This window comes from Cydia splendana, chromosome 19, assembly GCF_910591565.1.
Source record: "Cydia splendana chromosome 19, ilCydSple1.2, whole genome shotgun sequence".
NCBI classification, from domain to species: domain Eukaryota; kingdom Metazoa; phylum Arthropoda; class Insecta; order Lepidoptera; family Tortricidae; genus Cydia; species Cydia splendana.
In genome coordinates, this window is record NC_085978.1 from 9,445,215 (window position 1) to 9,466,157 (window position 20,943).

At 43.1% G+C, this 20,943-nt stretch overlaps 2 protein-coding genes across 2 annotated transcripts in view; one reads left to right on the forward strand and one right to left on the reverse strand.

Moving 5' to 3' along the window:
- The window catches only part of LOC134800196 (protein Red), a 130,394-nt gene extending 123,648 nt beyond the window's left edge, over nt 1-6,746 (reverse strand). The window contains exon 1 of the mRNA XM_063772687.1: nt 6,737-6,746. The gene's annotated coding sequence lies outside the window, so the exon portion shown is untranslated. The remainder of the gene's footprint in view (nt 1-6,736) is intronic.
- LOC134800276 (nardilysin-like) overlaps nt 1-20,698 on the forward strand; it is a 55,323-nt gene extending 34,625 nt beyond the window's left edge. The window contains exons 16-24 of the mRNA XM_063772786.1: nt 730-863; nt 1,219-1,348; nt 2,282-2,386; nt 14,086-14,229; nt 15,884-16,020; nt 17,845-17,989; nt 19,406-19,468; nt 19,693-19,794; nt 20,480-20,698. Of these exons, the coding sequence (XP_063628856.1) occupies nt 730-863; nt 1,219-1,348; nt 2,282-2,386; nt 14,086-14,229; nt 15,884-16,020; nt 17,845-17,989; nt 19,406-19,468; nt 19,693-19,794; nt 20,480-20,683 (1,164 nt within the window). The 3' untranslated portion in view covers nt 20,684-20,698. The remainder of the gene's footprint in view (nt 1-729; nt 864-1,218; nt 1,349-2,281; nt 2,387-14,085; nt 14,230-15,883; nt 16,021-17,844; nt 17,990-19,405; nt 19,469-19,692; nt 19,795-20,479) is intronic.
- Nucleotides 20,699-20,943: the final 245 nt, after the last annotated feature.

The window sequence follows — 20,943 nt, forward strand, 5'->3', positions numbered from 1 at the left end:
GAGTTTAGAGATTGGCCATCGACTTGTATCTCAACAATTTTTTAGATGCTGAAAAAATATGGTGGCGATTTAACATATGCATTAATACGTTGGCAGATTTAAGCTGTCATTCCAATCATTTCATTTTCTAGTAATTTTATTAACCTTATTTTCAATTTAAACCATCTTTTTGTTGACAAGAGTTGCTCCATGCGCTCGCGCCCCTCTACATTATAATCCTTTATAAACCTTAACCATTTGACCGTCGAAGACGTCTATTGACGCGCGGGGCTACAGCCGAATATCAACCTTCATGTTTTCCGACAAGCTGTACGGCTTCGCACGAAGGGCGTGGCATTTAAAGGGTTAAACTCAAACATGTATCACAAATGAGTCGCTTAACTTCAAACTCGGGTAAATCCATCTGTCATATTTTGCGATTTTGGTAGGTATTAAGAAAATGTAATAGGGTAGTGAATAGAATCAGGCGTTACTTTGCGGAAATCCATATATAATTTGTAATAGGGTAGATATTTGCTGAGATATCGAATGGATTTCCCCGAGTTTGAAGTTAAGCGACACAAATATCGTGTTTGTTGGCACTTTAACTTGTACTTTAAAGCGCGACTTAAGTCGTGTTTCAGGAACGTTTAACCGTTACATTCCTGACAAAATATATGCAATTTGACCTTGACCGTCAGTTTTGTAACGATTGCTAATCGCGCGGTCCTAAAATGCCCTTGTATACAGCTGCTGGTGGAGCTGGTGAGCCGCGAGATGACGCAGACGAGCGCCATGCTGACGGCGCCGCTGTTCGAGGCGGTGCGCGACGTGCGCGCGCGCTCCTACCACAACGTGCTCATCAAGCCCCACAAGCTCGCCAAGTAAACACAGTTTGACTAGCCAACTTTGTTAGTAGCAAAGACGACAAATCTCAAACATATGTGCGCGGTGATTCGCATTCCCATACAAAACTATCATCATCATTACATCGCCAACCAGATTAAAAGCGCCCTCATCAACCGTTTTAACTCCCATCGCCACGATATCTCATCGGCAAAAAATATCATCGTATTATCATATACGCAGTGGTAGAAAAAAAATAATAACGTCCGAATATAGTCGCTGGGTGATTTTAACATTTCAAAGTGCTGGAAGATGATGTGTTCATTGGTCACCAATACCTACCTTGAATTTGACTTTTCGAATCGTTAGAAATAAAATTATGTTTTTTTACAGAGATGTTCGGATGAACATACTACTCGAGCCGTATATCTCGCCACGGGATAAAGCGTCCATCGTGCACAACATCACTTTAGACGAACTCAAGGACTTCAGCAAACAGCTGCTCAGCAAACTCTACTTGCAGGTCAGACTCTCACAGTCTTAGGGTGGTATTCCATCTGTCCAATGTCATTGCGTCTCACTCTCATTAAACAAAATGTGAGACAAAATACACATTGGACCAAGAAATTGGACAAGTACCCTTACACAAATTTATTGTATTTATTTAAACTTACAAATGGCGGACTTAATGCCGGGAGGCATTCTCTTACCAGTCAACCAAATTTACGTTTTCAGTTGTCTTTTTTCCCGAAAGATGAACGTTGTTGAAACAAGTGATCATTTTTGGCCTATTTTTAACCCCTCCCTCCCTCCCCCTTGGTGATATTTGGTGATTTTAACGCAATGCGGGTACCCTTAGGCTCACTTGCACCATTCCACTAACCCGGGGTTTACCTATTAAACCTGGAGTTACCATGGTTACCAGTACAATTTGACACTGGGTTAACGGTTTAACCACTTAACCCCTCCCCCATCGTGATCATTCGTGATATTTTTCTTACCCCCACCCCCCCTCTAAACGATCACATGATTTCTGGACGACCCCATATAGCGTCGTCGAGAAGCGAGCGGTTAAGCCACAACCAGAAATTAGGCTCCAGTATCTTTAACTTTCGGTAAAAAGGAGACGCCTTTTGTTATTATATTGCTACGGACTTATTCATAAAACTTTACGGACCTGATTTAGTTAAATTATGTTTTACCCCTTTCTAACAAATACCAAAGTCAAAATGACAGATAAAGACAAACTATTCATAGGTAATTCAGGCCAGTATGTTTATGAATAACGCCATTATTTAGTATCTCCGGCCTCTCCTCGCTTCCTCCACTCAACCCTGTCTTTTGGAGTTTCCCGCCAATCCGGATAAAATGCGTCCAAGTCGTCCCGCCATCTCCTTTTCGGTCTGCCTGCACCCCGGCCATCACCACCAGACATTAATATTGTTCCATTCAACAGGTGCTGATACAAGGCAATATGAAGTGGGACAGAGCCATTCGGATATCGGAAAATGTTTTGTCAACTATCAAATGGGAAGGGCTAGCTGAAAACGAACTTCCTAACGTAAGTACCTTATACTCTGTATCTTTAGGTATTTAAATAAAAGTAAATAAAATCTAACCTCAAATGGCTCCCGCCAGTTGAGGGTAGACATGGTCTAATAAAACATGGTCTTCCATTCCCAGAGTGACACGGGCCTACGTCACAATAACATTGCCACTTTATTTCAACATAACATGTTACATGGGTACATTATACCTATGGTTAATAAGTTTTCTTTATAATATTATAAAATATAATAAAATATTTCTTTATAATTTTATAATTTTCATTTATATGTATTTTAGCTTAAATTTTACAATAACACGTCATTTTTAATTACTCGTTAGCAATATCTTCCGATTCACGAAAGAAATTTCAGACTTTCGGGTAATTCTGTTTATACTACTGGCAACACAGGATAGCGCTGTGCACATTTGACAATTCGGATCTAGATAACTTCATGCCCTGACCGTCATCCTTGTCGAACGCGTGTTAATTGTTATTTCCTTCTCGCTCAGTGTCAGCAGTCGCAGTGTTTTCCAAACTTTTCACGTCGTAAGCTTGGTAATTAATGTGTAACTGTGAATTCGTTTTTTAAACGTTTGTCTTGTATAGATAAATAAAGTTTAATTTAATACATTAGATTTGTTTTATTTTACTATGTTTCTACATGAATAACTTAAAATTAATGCCGTTAAAATAATTTTCACCGTTGGTTAAAATTCTCCCACATTTCAAAGTTTGAGAACCTGTAAACAGCATGATGACGTAGGCGCGTGTCAGTTAGGTCATACGCGAATCTCGGAATGGAGTACCAGGCGGAGTATATTATTATACCATGAGGGTAGATGATAACATAACACGATCAAAAAATTTTGGTTAAAGTTAGGTGACGGATCCAGGTGGTTTTGTATTTGGTCGGTTAACCAATAAATGTTATAGCTACCCGACATGTACAAATGTACAAATTGTTTGTTTACTTTTATTAGGGCGAGCGAAGCGAGCCCTATCACTAATCGACGAACTATGCATTCTTGTGGTACACTTTACGGAAAAACTACTGCACTGTTAGGTTTGAAATTTAACATAGTAATTTAAATTCATGTCTAGATGTGTTATCAAACATAAAAATATCTTTTTATAAACATAAAAAAATAAAATAAAGTAATAACACTTTGTATTACTACTAGCGCCATCTGTTGGCAAAATGATGAATTAACATTCGTGCTAATGTTAATTATTTCTTTCTCTAACAGATGGCGTTAGTAATAAATAAATAAATAAATATTGGACATTCTTATACAAATTGACTACTTAAGAAGGCTTGTGTTGTGGGTATTCAGACAATACGATACCTATGTGGTGTTTTCAAGTTCAATAATGTCGATGGCGCTTACGCCATTAACAACGATGAATACCAAAGTGGGTACAATTTTGGATTCAACCCACCTCGCTTCACTTGGTTTGATTCCCATTTTAGCAATTCAGTTTTTGTGAATACCTACTAGAACAATCAATCTTGCTGTATATTTACTGCGGAGGTCAATTTACTCGTATGTTTTGTGACGCTGACGATGTGATGATCAGTCATGTTGTGTTAGCAAACTTAAATCGGGTATTTTCAGTTCGAGATACAGTTTTGGCGCCATTAATTTATTACGTAAGACGATTTTGGGGTGGAGGGGGGTCGAACATATATTATTTTTTCTTACAAGGGGGTGGGAGGGGGTTTTCATAGTTCTTAAGTAAGATCACAAAGATGCGATATATTTTTTAATTTCTATGAAATTATGACGTTTAAAATAATACTTCCACACTCTATGCTATCAAACACGGTGCAGAGTTAGCTTAAACGAGCTCAAGTAACTTTGTACAGGTACAAACAAACATTCATAAAAATATTTTTTTGAAAATAAATTATATTGGTGGGAGGGGGACGGGGTCAGCCTATTCTTATTATTTCTTACATAGAGGTGGGAGGGGGTCAAAAGCTGGCAAAAATTGTCTTACGTAATTAATGAATGGCGCCTTTCGTGTTACTATTGCTTGGAACTGCTAAAATTATAAATAAAGATAAGCATAATTAATACAAACTTCAGTAACTTAGGGCCGATACAGACGGACTACAACCCGACTGAAACTTGTATGGGAACTGCACGCCAATCGAAACGTCGGCGTGCAGTTCAGCAAAATGACCCAGTACCCTGGCAGTACCTAGTGGAACTCAGGTTTGGTGTAACAAAGGCACATTATGGTTTGGTCATCCGACTCATCTTGATGAGCACTTAGGAGAGTAGTACCCAAGATAGAGCCGATGCCGAACCCTGGCAGTACCTAGTGGAGCTCGGGTTTGATGCAACATACATAGACGCTGTTTTGGATATCCGACTCGTCATGATGATCACTGGGTAGATCAGTACTTTCAGTACCCAAGATAGCTGATGCTGAACCCTGACAGTGCCTAATAGAGCTCGGGTTTTATACAACATAGGCACACGCTGTTTTGGTCATGCAACTCGTCTTGATGAGAACTTAGGAAAGTAGTACCCAAGATAGAGCTGATGCTGAACCCTGGCTGTACCTAGTGGAACTCGATCAGGTTTGATGCAACATAGACACACGCTATTTTGGACATCCGACTCGTCATGATGAGCACTTGGGAAAACAGTACCCAAGGTAGAACTCATGCTGAACCCTGGCAGTACCTAGTGGAACTCAGGTTTGTTGCAACATAGGCACACGCTGTTTTGGCCATCCGACTCGTCTTGATGAGCACTTAGGAGATTAGTACCCAAGATAGAGCTGATGCTAAACCCTGGCTGTACCTAGTGGAACTCAGGTTTGGTGCAACATAGGCACACGCTGTTTTGGTCATCTGACACGTCTTAATGAGAACTTGGAAGAGCAGTACCCAAGATAGAGCTGATGCTGGACCCTGGCTGTACCTAGTGGAACTGTGTGTGTTAGTTTATGTGTGGAGCAGCGTGATTATCGCCAGTAGGTGTCCAGACGGGATAGTTTTTCGATCAATTGTGTGGAGTGGACGCAAAAATAAATTCAAGAACATTGGCTCGCTGACTCAACATTATGTAGGAAAGCCAGTTGGGTTCCTTACAAAAAGTACTGGGCGGCCGTGTAGGATGTAATAAGCACTTATGAAATTGTATATTACGTGTGGATGATATTGGCAATTTGATTTTGTCGTCTGGACACGTTTTTAAAGTGTAGCGGACTGGCCTTTTTGGCCACACGTCTACGGTTCAACGAGTTTTAAGCTGAAGCATGACATTCAGAAACAATCGCTGATTTTTCCGTGTCATTTGAATGTTGATGTATTTATTAATTAATTATAGGAGATTTATTTTAACTGAAGTTTAATTCGACTCCGCCGGTAGGTCTCCTATATTGGTGACCCCGATTGAAACAGTATCGCATAATAAATTTACAAGCAATCAAAAAAAATGACGGATGAAATCAAGACCGCTACCGAAGCCCCTTGTGTGGTATGTAAAGTCACTGTACGCACTCCGCCGTTTTGGCCAGAGGAACCCGCATTATGGTTTTCGCAAATGGAAGCCCAGTTCGCCATCGCCGGCATATCAAGTGACACGACCAAATTTAACCACGTTATTGGCCAGTTGGAGCATAAGTACGCCGTAGAGGTAAAAGATATTATTAGCAACCCACCAGCTGACAATAAATATGAAAAGATAAAATCGCAGCTCATATCGAGGATCTCCGTGTCTAAAGAACAAAAGTTTCTACAGTTGATGAAACACGAAGAGCTAGGTGACAGAAAGCCGTCACGATTCCTACGACACTTACGCGCGTTGGCAGGTGAAGGCATTCCGGAAGATTTCCTGAAAACCGTATGGATAAGCCGTTTACCCGGCAACCTGCAGGCGCTTATTACGTCCCAAGCCAAAGCTACGTTAGAAGAGTTAGCTGAATCTGCGGACAAGGTATATGACGTCGCTCCTCAGACTCTGCAGGTTCATGCATTAGGCACTACCACTCATGGCACGGAGATATCCGAAATTGCAAGACAAATGACTGAACTCACAAGGGAAGTTGCTGCCTTAAAGGCTGGAAATCCAACGCACACATCTAGATCCAGTTTCCGTGGCAGTCGAGCGCCGTTTAGGTCTAGCAACCGTCAAGATCGTTCCGCATCGAGACCAAGAGATCAATCCATATGCTTTTACCACAACCGATTCGGCGATAGAGCTACCCGCTGTACTAGGCCTTGCGGTTACCCAGGAGCGGAAAACTTCAGCGGCAGCCGAAATTAGCGCCCAACGTCTGCCATATAAACCCGGGCCGCCTTTTTGTATTGGACCATACCTCTAAAGCACTTTTCCTAGTAGATACAGGATCAGACTTGTGCGTATATCCGCGCACATTAATTAGAGGAGCTCGTGCAAAATCTAATTATGAACTTTTTGCTGCTAACAGTTCAATAATACACACATACGGCTCGATACAATTGCAACTGGACCTGGGGCTCCGTCGGATTTACAACTGGAATTTTGTGGTCGCCGACGTATCGAAGCCGATCATTGGCGTTGATTTTCTATCGTTCTACAGTATAGTAGTCGATTGCAGAAACCAGCGGTTGATAGATAACTCAACAACATTGAGCATCACGGCCCCACCTCAGCCGTCAGCAAAATCCATCGCATCAGTGAAAGTAATGTCAGGGGAGTCGAACTACCATAACATTTTGTGTCAGTACCCTGACATTACACGCCCAGCCGGCATGCATAACACTCCCAAGCATAATACCATACATCATATTCGCACTACGCCTGGACCGCCGGTTACAAGCAGGCCGCGACGCCTTCCACCAGATCGCCTAAAAATAGCTCAAAAAGAATTTGATGCCATGCTCGAAGTTGGCACAGCTTGCAGATCCGAGAGCTCTTGGTCGTATCCGTTGCACCTCGTTCCTAAAAAGGATGCCGGCTGGCGCCCATGCGGTGACTATAGAGCCCTTAATGCACGTACCATCCCAGACAAGTACCCAATACGACACATTCAGGATTTTACACAGCAGCTGACAGGAAGCAAAATATTTTCAAAAGTTGACCTCGTCAAAGCGTACAACCAGATTCCTGTAAATCCTGATGATATTCCAAAGACAGCCATTATAACACCCTTTGGGCTGTTCCATTTTCCGTACATGACGTTTGGCCTCCGAAATGCTGCACAAACGTTCCAGCGATTTATGGATGAAGTGCTCCGAGGCTTTGATTTTTGCTACGGGTATTTGGATGATATCTTAATCTTCTCCTCCAACACAGAAGAGCACGAACAACATCTCCACACGTTATTCCAGCGTCTGCAAGATTACGGTGTCCTCATTAATGTAGCAAAATGTGAATTTGGAAAGGCGGAAATTACTTTCTTTGGACATAAGGTTTCAGCCCAAGGGATAGAACCCCTTGACACCAAAGTACAAGTGATTTTGGATTATCCCGCACCTAAAAACGTCCGAGAACTCCGCAGATTTCTTGGCATGTTTAATTTTTATCGAAGATTCGTGCCAAGTGCTTCAGAACTGCAAGCACCCTTAAATATTGTGCTGACTGGCCCAAAGAAGAAACCTACGCAGGCCATCGAGATGACGCAGGAAATGATGAAAGCGTTCGAGGCATGCAAAAAAGGACTTTCTCGAGCTGCTACCCTAGCTCATCCTCGAACAGACGTTGAGTTGGCCATCCATACTGACGCCTCAGATACCGCTATTGGCGCTGTACTACAACAACGAGTAACACCTGGAGCTTGGGAACCCCTAGCATTCTTTTCTCGTCGTCTGAAACCTTCGCAAAAGAAATATAGTCCATATGATAGAGAACTGCTGGCCATATATGACGCTATCAGGCATTTCCGTCACATGGTTGAAGCCAGGCCATTCACTATTTACACGGACCACAAACCCCTTACTTATGCTTTCTCCTCAACAAGAGACAAATGCTCTCCTAGGCAATTCCGCTACTTGGATTTTATTTCCCAATTCAGCACAGACATACAATACGTGGCAGGGAAACTAAATGTAGTGGCAGACTGCCTGTCCAGAGTTGAAGAAATTGGTGGATATACGATTGATTACAAAGCGCTGGAAAATTCTCAAGACGGAGATAGAGAATTGAATCAACTATTACAACACGGCACAGGGCTGAACCTAAAGAAGTTGAGAATCCCTGACTCCGATATCGAAGTGTACTGTGATGTCTCAACAGCATACCCGAGACCATATATAACGGAAACTTTCCGGCGAAAAGTATTTGACGCAGTACACAGACTGAGCCACCCAGGCATTAAAGGAACCATCCGCCTGGTAACGCAAAGATTTGTTTGGCTTGGCATCAGGAAAGATTGCCGATTGTGGGCTAAAGAATGCGCAGATTGCCAAAAGAACAAAGTTTCACGTCACACTTCATCTCCCATCTCATCATTCTCCACTCCATCTCATCGTTTTTCACACGTCCACATGGACATAGTAGGGCCATTACCTTTTTCTTGTGGTTACAGGTACTGCCTCACGGTCATCGATCGCTTTACGCGTTGGCCTGAAGCATATCCATTGGCCGACATCACTGCAGAGACCTGTGCACTAGCCTTTATATCAGGCTGGGTCGCCCGCTTTGGCTGTCCTGCAAAAATCACCACGGACAGAGGCAGACAGTTTGAATGCGAACTTTTCCGAAGTTTGGCGACAATCCTTGGTTCCGAGCATCGACCAACAACTTCTTATCATCCGGCTTGCAATGGTATGGTCGAACGCCTCCATCGACAGTTAAAAGCAGCCATAATGTGCCATACCAACACGCACTGGGTAGAAGCTTTGCCTTTGGTACTCCTCGGAATCCGCAGTGCTTGGAAAGAAGACATCCAGTCTTCAGCGGCAGAGCTCGTATATGGCGAGCCATTGCGCCTACCTGGTGACTTCTTCAAGCCTTCAGAAACTACTGCAGTCGACTACTGCAATTTTGTGGCCAGGCTACGCAACCATATAGCTAAAATCATCCCAGTTCCTGGCACTCGTCACTCTCAGAGGCCGTTCTATATCCCGAAGGACCTCAGCTCTGCAGATTATGTTTTCCTACGACATGGACCTGTCAAAGGATCACTGGAATCCCCGTACACTGGCCCATATAAGGTTTTGCAGAGAGGAAGCAAAACATTTAAAATAGAGAGAGCTGGGAAAGCAGACACTGTCAGTATTGACAGGCTCAAGCCAGCGTATATGTCCAAAGACGATTGGGGAAATCTCAGCCACAGCAGCGCTACGCCTGACACGCCATTAGTTCCGCAAGTGCCTGCATCTGCTCCCAATAATCTGCCGCTAGAGCAGGAACAAACTGCAGAAAAAAGAACTCGTAGCGGCCGAACCGTACACTTTCCGCCCCATCTTTTTGACTATCGACCGTAGCAACGGTCTCGGCGGGGGAGTAGTGTAGCGGACTGGCCTTTTTGGCCACACGTCTACGGTTCAACGAGTTTTAAGCTGAAGCATGACATTCAGAAACAATCGCTGATTTTTCCGTGTCATTTGAATGTTGATGTATTTATTAATTAATTATAGGAGATTTATTTTAACTGAAGTTTAATTCGACTCCGCCGGTAGGTCTCCTATAAAAGGACAAAGTAAAAGCTGTAACAGACAGGCGTACCGGACAGCAACCGGTTCGGTACGTTAAGGTAGAAAACCTCCGCGAGCCCTTACAAAGCTCTGCTTTTTGCTAGTTTAAATACCTAAAGATACAGACTATAGTGTGTGGCCCGATGTGCTGTTATGGTAACTGACAAATTTGACTTAGGGTGGTTTTCCAACCGTCTAATATCTTTGTCCAATGTGTATTGCGTCTCACATTTTGCTTAATGACAGAGTGAGACGCAAAGACATTGGACAGGTAGAATACCACCCTTAAGAGCGCTCTTACAAGAAAAGTCGAAATAATGCAAAATTGATGATACTAGTCGACGAAATTCAGGACTTTGCGCTCATTATTAGAAACAATGAGTACTTGTTCCAGTAAAAGCGTCTTCTTATCTTTATAAATATCGTTGTAAATATTAGAAAAAGGACTTATTCAATTAGTAATGATTTTTTTTCTGATGGTCGTTTCCGAAAAACCCCGTGAAGCACTGAATGGCGAGCTCTTATTTGGAAATGTTGAGCATTTTACTCTGCTAAACCTGGCTATTTTGTATTACTAATACCCTGTACTTTAGGCATATCAAACTATATTTTTCCTACATACCTTTGAGAAAGAGAAAATCAAAGTAAAACGAACTCGATTTTCTCTCCGAAACAAGTGTCAATTCCTACGAAAATCTACTTAATATCGAAGTCATTTTCATACTCAAGCAATCTGCAACGTTTGCTTATACTGTTGGTATACATTAGTGTTTATGAAATTCTACTATAATTTTTTGGCAATTTTTTGAAAACTACTCTATATTACCGATGACGCGCGCTGCGCCAGCTCAGTGCCGCGGCAGAGCTTGTAGAGGCAGGACGTGTGTCGGTCGGCTCCGCACATTTTCAACGGCGACGACGAGGTTTCTTATCATTGTGTGCGGCGGGCGCCGTGTAAAACGCTATACTGTGTGCGTGTAAACCGCAACGAGAGACTTTGATCCTAGCACTGTTTTTATAGTATTATAATTTATAATGGTACAGTTTAATAAACTACCGGACAGGATTAAAAATATTTGAAACGACCTGACATTCTATATGTATTTATTTGACTCAAGATAGTACTCAGGGTCTGATGATGGAGCCGGAAGGTGGTCACCGGTACCAATCAACCATGCAACTAAACCACTTCGTGTTTAGGCTCGTTTTATTCATCTCAACAAGATCTTTGACACAAGATAGTACTCAGGGTCTGATGATGGAGCCGGAAGGTGGTCACCAGTACCAATCAACAATGCAACTAAACCACTTCGTGTTTAGGCTCGTTTTATTCGTCTCAATAAGATCTTTGACTTAAGATAGTACTCAGGGTCTGATGATGGAGCCGGAAGGTGTTCACCGGTACCAATCAACCATGCAACTAAACCACTTCGTGTTTGGGCTCGTTTGATTCGTCTCAACAAGATCTTTGGCACAAGATAATACTCAGGGTCTGATGATGGAGCCGGAAGGTGGTCACCGGTACCAATCAACCATGCAACTAAACCACTTCGTGTTTAGGCTCGTTTGAGTCGTCTCAACAAGATCTTTGACACAAGATAGTACTCAGGGTCTGATGATGGAGCCGGCAGGGGGTCACCGGTACCAATCAACCATGCCACTAAACCACTTCGTGTTTAGGCTCGTTTTATTCGTTTCTATAAGATCTTTGACACAAGATAGTACTCAGGGTCTGATGTTGGAGCCGGAAGGTGGTCACCGGTACCAATCAACCATGCAACTAAACCACTTCGTGTTTAGGCTCGTTTGATTCGTCTCAACAAGACCTTGGACACAAGATAGTACTCAGGATCTGATGATGGTGCTGGAAGGTGGCCACGGGTACCAGTCTACCATGTAACTGAACCACTTCGTGTTTGGTCTCGTTTGATTTGTCGCAACAAGATCTGTGACACAAGGTAGTACTGAGGGTCTGATGATGGATCCGGAAGGTGGTCACCGGTACCAATCAACCATGCAACTAAACCACTTCATGTTTGGCTTCGTTCGATTCGTCGCAACAAGATCTTTGACACAAGTTAGTACTCAGGGTCTGATGATGGAGCTGGACTGTGGCCACGGGTACCAGTCTACCATGTAACTGAACCACTTCATGTTTGGGCTCGTTTGATTCGTCGCAATAAGATGTTTGACACAAGATACTACTCAGGGTCTGATGATGATAGACAGGTACCCGTCGCCACCTTCGCGCTCCATCATCAGACCCTGAGTACTACCTTGTGTCAAAGATCTTGTTGAGATGAATAAAACGTGCCTAAACACGAAGTGGTTTAGTTGCATGGTTGATTGGTACCGGTGACCACCTTCCGGCTCCAACATCAGACCCTGAGTACTATCTTGTGTCAAAGATCTTGTTGAAACGAATAAAACGAGCCTAAACACGAAGTGGTTTAGTTGCATGGTTGATTGGTACCGGTGACCACCTTCCAGCTCCATCATCAGACTCTGAGTATCACCTAGTGTCAAAGATCTTGTTGAGACGAATCAAACGATCCTAAACACGATGTGGTTTAGTTGCATGGTTGATTGGTAATGGTACCTTCCAGCTCCATCATCAGACCCTGAGTACTGTCTTGTGTGAAAGATCTTGTTGAGACGAATCAAACGAGCCCAAACACGAAGTTGTTTAGTTACATGATAGACTGGTACCCGTGGCCACCTTCCAGCTCCATCATCAGACCCTGTGTATCTTCAGTGTCAAAGATCTTGTTGAGACGAATCAAACGAGCCTAATCATGTTACTACATGGTTGATTGGTATCCGTGACCACCTTAATCATCATCAGATCCTCAGTACCAGTTCGTTTTTAAACCCTCGTTGATACAAACTTTACAACCTATAGGTACCAAATGCAATGACGAAACATGTAAATAAGCGAGTAGGTACCTATAATTTCTTTCGAGTAATATACCTTCATAAGTACGAGTATGGGGCTATTCACAAATTACGTCGTTTCAAATGGGCGGAGTGGGGGGGGGGTCTGGACACCGGATGATGGTAACATGACGTAGGAGGAAACAGATTCATCCGAAGCTCGGGTGGGGGGGGTCAAAAATCGTCAAAAATAGATGACGTAATTTATGAACAGCCCCTATGTACATTTGCACTGCATTTAGTATTTTCGTACTTACCAAATAACAGTTTTAGAACTTTAAAAGTTAAGTACAGTTAGTGTTGTTATGGTTGATTTCAATATGCTTCGCGAAGGATCAAGAATGTTTAATCCATCATTGTAGTGCGAGTGTGGTAGAAGGGATCGGCATACTGAGCTCGCACGGCCTGCCGCAGCGCGTAAAATACCTAAACTCGCTCAACGCCGAAATGTAATAGCGCTCTTAACTGGAAAGATACCAGGTTTAGAGTATGATGTTCCTTACGATAGAAGTGTTTAATATCTTTGTCCAATGTGTATTGCGTCTCACATTTTGCTTAATGAGAGAGCGAGACGCAAAGGCATTGGACAAACAAATTGGACAGGTAGAATAACACCCTTAACTGGAATGATACCAGTACGGTTACCATCAGTTTGTCACTGACATAAACGCCGTCGAGAACGTAATTTACTTTCTATACATCCCGTTTGCACTAATATGCGAGTGCGAGCGAGATGTATAGAAAGTAAATTACGTTCTCGACGGCGTTTATGTCAGTGACAAACTGATGGTAACCGTACAGGTTTAGAGTATGATGTTCCTTACGATAGATGTGTTTAGGTTTTTAAAAAGATGGCAACAATCTTTTGATCCTGGAGTAGCTTCCATGGATGGAATTTTACAAGTCTAAAATCATTCGGTTTTTAGTGAATCTTTTAATATTAATAGTATCATCCTTAATTACACACAATTTTTTTATTCCTTATTGGGAATAAAACGCTTTTTATAATTTTTGCCTAATTGTTTTTTTAATAATTTCCATTTTATTTTGATTGAATCGGCGACAACTGTCATTTTAATGCTTGCAATACGAAAATGAAGCATATTGCTAAGAGACAATGTTTCATTTAATAACTCAACAGTTACAAGTGCACCAGCTGCCTCTTGGAGAGAAGAAGATCCGCGTGATGAGCCTCAACCCTGAATCCACCAACAGTATCGTCACCAACTACTACCAGGGGGAGGCCACCACTCGTCAAGACACCGCCACGCTCGAAGTTCTCATGGTGAGCTCTCATAGTCCAGCATCCTGTTATAACATACCCTGACTCCAAAAGCATTGTCCATAGTACAGTCACCTGCAATAATATGTTACTCTTCGAAGGCCGCAAAAATGTGTGACACGACTATGGCGACCAATAAGGTCTTGTCAGATATTTTTACGGCCTTCGTTGTGTAACATATTATTGCAGATGACTGTACAGTCAGCTGCGCTGTTTCTCTGCAGCTGACTACATTTGCTAGCCAAGAGTTTTTTATTTTTATTTACACAAAATCAATACCAAATGTAAATTTATTAATAACATATAATCTGAACATAAAACTAATTAAAAACTAACCTATAAAACTTAAAAAACGAAATCTAAAAATAAATAAAACTAATTTTAAAATAAATAACTACAAACTACCGCCTGCCTGCGGAATGGTGCCGTGGATGTTGGCAGCATTTCCTCGCTGTATCGCAATACTTATTCTTTGTGCGAGGAAGCTGCCAGCTCTACGATCACCAGTGGCGTCTGCTATGATACCAAATTGTAATATCCTACTGTTACACTATCCCTTCTAGACTCTTCGCACGTTTCAGACATAGCCGTGTGTTGTTTGATGGGGGATGACAGCAAAACGTCATCAAGTATAACTTTACATATTTCCAGTAAAGTTGGATCCTCCTTACCAAGAATTGTAAATGAGGGTCACTGCTATGACAAAATGACACAAAACTATGTATTTTTAAGTGTGTTGTTATAGTTGTTCAATTTGTAGCTGGCCCCGACCGGCTAATCATTTGTCTATTGTTAAGTAAAACCGCGCGTGCTACTGAAAAAAAAAGGGTCGTATGATTCTAATTGGCACCTGAGCGCGGGCTAGTCCAACGCTCAAAAAAACAGTGTAAGTGCGCTCTCCGATAACGCGCCTTTGTTACGCATCTCGATGACATATTTTAGACTGATTCAATAGCGTTCGACTCGCCGGCACGGCACTTAGTAACCGCAGTTGCAAATTATTTTTCCATTTATGTTCATTTTGAATCTTATTTTCCATAGGAGTTGTAATACAATAACCGGTTAAAGTGACTGAACCATTTTTTATGCAGGCAATTAGCACACGCGGTTTTACTTAACAATAGACCAAGGATTAGCCGGTCGGGGCCAGCTACAAATCGAACAACTATATCACTTTCGTATTAGAATTTAACCAATCTTAAAATGAAAGCCCCCCGCTTTCTTTCATCACATCTAAATGATGGCACGAATAAAAGTGTATGTCAATATAGGGTAACATATGCAACCGGGATCCAACTTTTAACGCCAAACGGCGCATCCATTTGCCGTGCCACTGACGCCACGGGGTTAAAATTTAGTTTTGTGAATAAATAATGACAACCTAAAATTGGGGTGTTTTTCAGTAGATTTTCATCAAAAAACGATCGACGTCAAATGCCGTCTTTGGCGTCGTTGTCATGATTTTGCGTTGACGTCAATTGCCGTCTGTGGCGTTCAAAAGGTTAAGGGATAATCTGGGTCTAGATTCGAATTTCACGTAGTTATTTCCGTAGATATTGTATCCCTATTCAAACCCTTATGGAAGTGCGTTCGTTTTAAGATTGAATGCTTTACAGACTTTAATCCTCTTGAAGCGCTAACCAAGATGTGTATACAGATGGTGATGGAGGAGCCGGTGTTCGACGTGTTGCGCACCAAGGAGCAGCTCGGGTACAGCGTGTTCAGCATGATGCGGTACACGTTCGGGGTGCTAGGCGTCAGCGTCACTGTCAACACGCAGGCTGACAAGTTCAGGTAGGTGGTGATGGAGGAGCCGGTGTTCGACGTGTTGCGCACCAAGGAGCAGCTCGGGTACAGCGTGTTCAGCATGATGCGGTAACGTTCGGGGTGCTGGGCGTCAGCGTCACTGTCAACACGCAGGCTGACAAGTTCAGGTAGGTGGTGATGGAGGAGCCGGTGTTCGACGTGTTGCGCACCAAGGAGCAGCTCGGGTACAGCGTGTTCAGCATGATGCGGTACACGTTCGGGGTGCTGGGCGTCAGCGTCACTGTCAACACGCAGGCTGACAAGTTCAGGTAGGTGGTGATGGAGGAGCCGGTGTTCGACGTGTTGCGCACCAAGGAGCAGCTCGGGTACAGCGTGTTCAGCATGATGCGGTACACGTTCGGGGTGCTGGGCGTCAGCGTCACTGTCAACACGCAGGCTGACAAGTTCAGGTAGGTGGTGATGGAGGAGCCGGTGTTCGACGTGTTGCGCACCAAGGAGCAGCTCGGGTACAGCGTGTTCAGCATGATGCGGTACACGTTCGGGGTGCTGGGCGTCAGCGTCACTGTCAACACGCAGGCTGACAAGTTCAGGTAGGTGGTGATGGAGGAGCCGGTGTTCGACGTGTTGCGCGCCAAGGAGCAGCTCGGGTACAGCGTGTTCAGCATGATGCGGTACACGTTCGGGGTGCTGGGCGTCAGCGTCACTGTCAACACGCAGGCTGGCAAGTTCAGGTAGATCATCTATATAAAATAATATTTTACATAGATAATATATTCTTTGTATCTCCTTGGACTTCACGGGTCTATAAATCCCGGTCTTTAGATAGGCTTGCGTGGGGACCAACAAGTAGAGAGACCTTTGGAGAGCTTTAATATCATCAGTGATCGGCAAGGTCGGTGCCACACCGCGGGATTCCTAGTAGAAATCTGAATATGGACATGACTCAAATCCCGCGATCTTGGTCGAAAAATGTTTTTGAGTATTAGAACATTGAGTGTTATTTATTAATAAATATGCTTTTAAACATTGAATAAACGCATACATTGTATCCGAGTGTATATTAACCGAGTATTGTTTCAATTTCCCGTATAAATTATAGGCCATACTTCTTATTTTATCCACCCGTGTTAAATATAGCAGTATATTTTCACACGCGCACGCGCGCGCGCACACACACGCGCACACACACACACACACACACACACACACACACACACTTACTGGCTCCTTTATTCCTTTATTTATTACTGCATGTCTGACAACCCAGATATTTACCTAGTTCTATAAACAATTGTTATATATGATCTTAATTGTATCCATATGTTATACTATTAGACTTACTTAAACTAGTACTTGAAATTTTCGTGTAACAATCTGTTAATTAAGGAAGAGCGGTGTTGCCCAACACAGGCAAATTTTGCTTACCGGGCAGCACTATCCCCTACTTTATAAACACGTGTATATTTTACGAAAATAAATAATTTTAATTTTTTTTTTTTTTTTTTTTAATATAGTGTTGTTTAAAATATACTTACCTAAAGTATTAAATAACCAGTTACCCGACTACCTGGCTTGTCGAAGGTCACTGCTGGATTTTCTATTGTTTGCGTAGTGCAACAAGTGCATCGTTGATACTAGCGCGAAAGAGACGGCAAACAGTGTCGCTATCCTTTTCTAGTTTAATGTCAAGGAATTGGTTGAGAACCCCTTTCTAGTAAACGAATTCGCGTGGTAAACAAGTTCCTCGTCGTAGTTATTCGCCGTATTCTTTTCATTACCTGTGACATTAAGTACAAAGTTATGCCTGGAAGTTGAAACGACCTAATTTTTATATAATTTTCTTGTTATCAGTGTTTCGCACGTCGACAGCCGGATAGAGGCATTCATGAAGAAATTCTCGCGCGACGTCCGTCGCCTCGGCGAGAAGATGCTCCAAGCCACCAAGAACTCGCTGGTCCAACTCAAGCATACCACCGACTACGAACTCAAAGAGGAGGTAAGAGACAGTATTTACCTGCAGAAATTCTCGCGCGACGTCCGTCGCCTCGGCGAGAAGACCCTCCAAGCCACCAAGAACTCGCTGGTTCAACTCAAGCATACCACCGACTACGAACTCAAAGAGGAGGTAAGAGACAGTATTTACCTGCAGAAATTCTCGCGCGACGTCCGTCGCCTCGGCGAGAAGACGCTCCAAGCCACCAAGAACTCGCTGGTCCAACTCAAGCATACCACCGACTACGAACTCAAAGAGGAGGTAAGAGACAGTATTTACCTGCAGAAATTCTCGCGCGACGTCCGTCGCCTCGGCGAGAAGACGCTCCAAGCCACCGAGAGCTCGCTGGTCCAACTCAAGCACACCACCGACTACGAACTCAAAGAGGAGGTAAGAGACAGTATTTACCTGCAGAAATTCTCGCGTGACGTCCGTCGCCTCGGCGAGAAGACACTCCAAGCCACCAAGAGCTCGCTGGTCCAACTCGAGCATACCACCGACTACGAACTCAAAGAGGAGGTAAGAGACAGTATTTACCTGCAGAAATTCTCGCGCGACGTCCGTCGCCTCGGCGATAAGACGCTCCAAGCCACCAAGAGCTCGCTGGTCCAACTCCAGCATACCACCGACTACGAACTCAAAGAGGAGGTAAGAGACAGTATTTACCTGCAGAAATTCTCGCGCGACGTCCGTCGCCTCGGCGAGAAGACGCTCCAAGCCACCAAGAGCTCGCTGGTCCAACTCAAGCATACCACCGACTACGAACTCAAAGAGGAGGTAAGAGACGGTATTTACCTGCAGAAATTCTCGCGCGACGTCCGTCGCCTCGGCGAGAAGACCCTCCAAGCCACCAAGAGCTCGCTGGTCCAACTCAAGCATACCACCGACTACGAACTCAAAGAGGAGGTAAGAGACGGTATTTACCTGCAGAAATTCTCGCGCGACGTCCGTCGCCTCGGCGAGAAGACCCTCCAAGCCACCAAGAGCTCGCTGGTCCAACTCAAGCATACCACCGACTACGAACTCAAAGAGGAGGTAAGAGACAAGATTTACCTGCAGAAAAGTGTTAGAGTGACGCTTACGATACGAACCCTATTTTAACTATTTTTTTATTTGTAAGTTTCTAGTGTTTTTATTGTGTTATAAAAATACTATTAACTTCGTAAGACCCACCATATAAAGTTTTCGAATTTTTAATTTGAATCCTATTCTATAAGTAAATAAGAACGAATTTAATTTGTTCTAAAAAGCAATAAAACAAAAGAAATGCTACTTTATTTGGTTCATGAAAGGTTCAAATTAGATTGCACGATTATGTGCATTGTAATGTACATTTAGTCTCAGGAGGTTAAATAAAGGAATTATCTTTTAATTAATGCTTACGGTAATGAGTCATTTTATGTGTTTAATTTATTTCAGGTCGAAAGGAATTGGAGAGAAATAGTTAGCAGGGAATACCAATTCCAGAGGCTGTTCTTAGAGGTACGATACATACACAGGAAAAAATAGCATGTATTTATCCTATCAATTTCATAAAGTTATGTATTTTTGATATTAGAAAACGGCGACGGTCATCGGTTAAAGAAAGTCGCTATTTTCTTTTTGCTAATCCTAATAAGCCATATATACGAGTAGGTCCAGTAAATCCTTGTCTAGTTTCAGTATGGCATTATTTAATGTTATAACATTGTGTATTTGTTTTTTAGGCGGATGCCATTGAAAAAATCAAGCTGTCAGATCTCAAGAGTTGGGTTGAGAGCCACTTCTCGACCGGCAACAAGTCTAAATTCAGGAAACTCTCCATACAGGTACTTTACACTAACTTTTTAACAAACATACGCTGAAAAAATTCCGAATTGCATATTATTAAAGAGTCAAATTGAACTTCCTAAACTATACATTGTATTTTATATTTAAATAGCAATAGTAGACAACAAGTGTGGGCCCATAATATAGTTCGCATGGGAAGTTTGGGATCATCCATTAATTAGGTACATCACACAAAGTTTCGATTTTTTTTAGACTCCCCTACCCCTCTTGTCACACTTTTTCATAGGAAAGAGGTGTTTAATACGTACTGGTCGTACTGTCACACTTCGCATGACCCCCCCTCCCCCTGTTGCTGTGACGTAATATGTGGATGAACCTTTTGAGGAATCCACCTGAAGCCCCGCTAGACCCTCCACACTCCCGACTTTTACCCCTTGAGCCCCTAAAGTCGTTTTTTGGCTGTTAATGTAGACTCCACGGGTTAATATCAGTCGGTGCGAGTACTCCTACACTTCCTCAAGCCCTGAATCTCTCCTATTCGAACCGTACCATCGCCCACACTGTTAACTGGATGGTGTTTAGCAAAAATGTGTCAACCCACATTATTTACAGCATCTTTATTGAGTACATCGGTGGGCCTTATGCATTTTGTGATAAGATCCACCGAAGTTACAGAGTGTTGCTGTTTGAACTATTACTATAAAGTTGTAATAACGTTTCCAGATCGTAGGTCACAAGTCCGCCACGCCCAACAACACGACAGCTCCCCCCACCCCCACCCCCGCGGGCTACGCGCTCCGCGTGCTGACCGCGGCCGAGCCGGGCGACGGCGCCGACAACCTCGACGCCTTCATTACCGACCTCACCGACTTCAAGCACCGTCTGCCCTTCATACATGTGCCACAGGTTGAGCTGGCCACCTGTTAAGGCTGATTTAGACGGTGCGAGGATTTGATTGGTCGACTGAATTGGATGTAACCAATAGTCCGCAATGTAACTAAAATCGCATGCGAGTTCGCGCGCCGTCTAAATGAGCCTTTAGACGAGAGTGGAGGGGGCGACAGTTGCCATGCGAGTTTCGTTATGTGAGTTTGGTTTTCTTTTTGAAACTTATATTTCTGAAAAGCCAGATAATCTAAATCACGTATCGTTCATTACTATCACAGTCGCGCATTCCAAACGAGTTT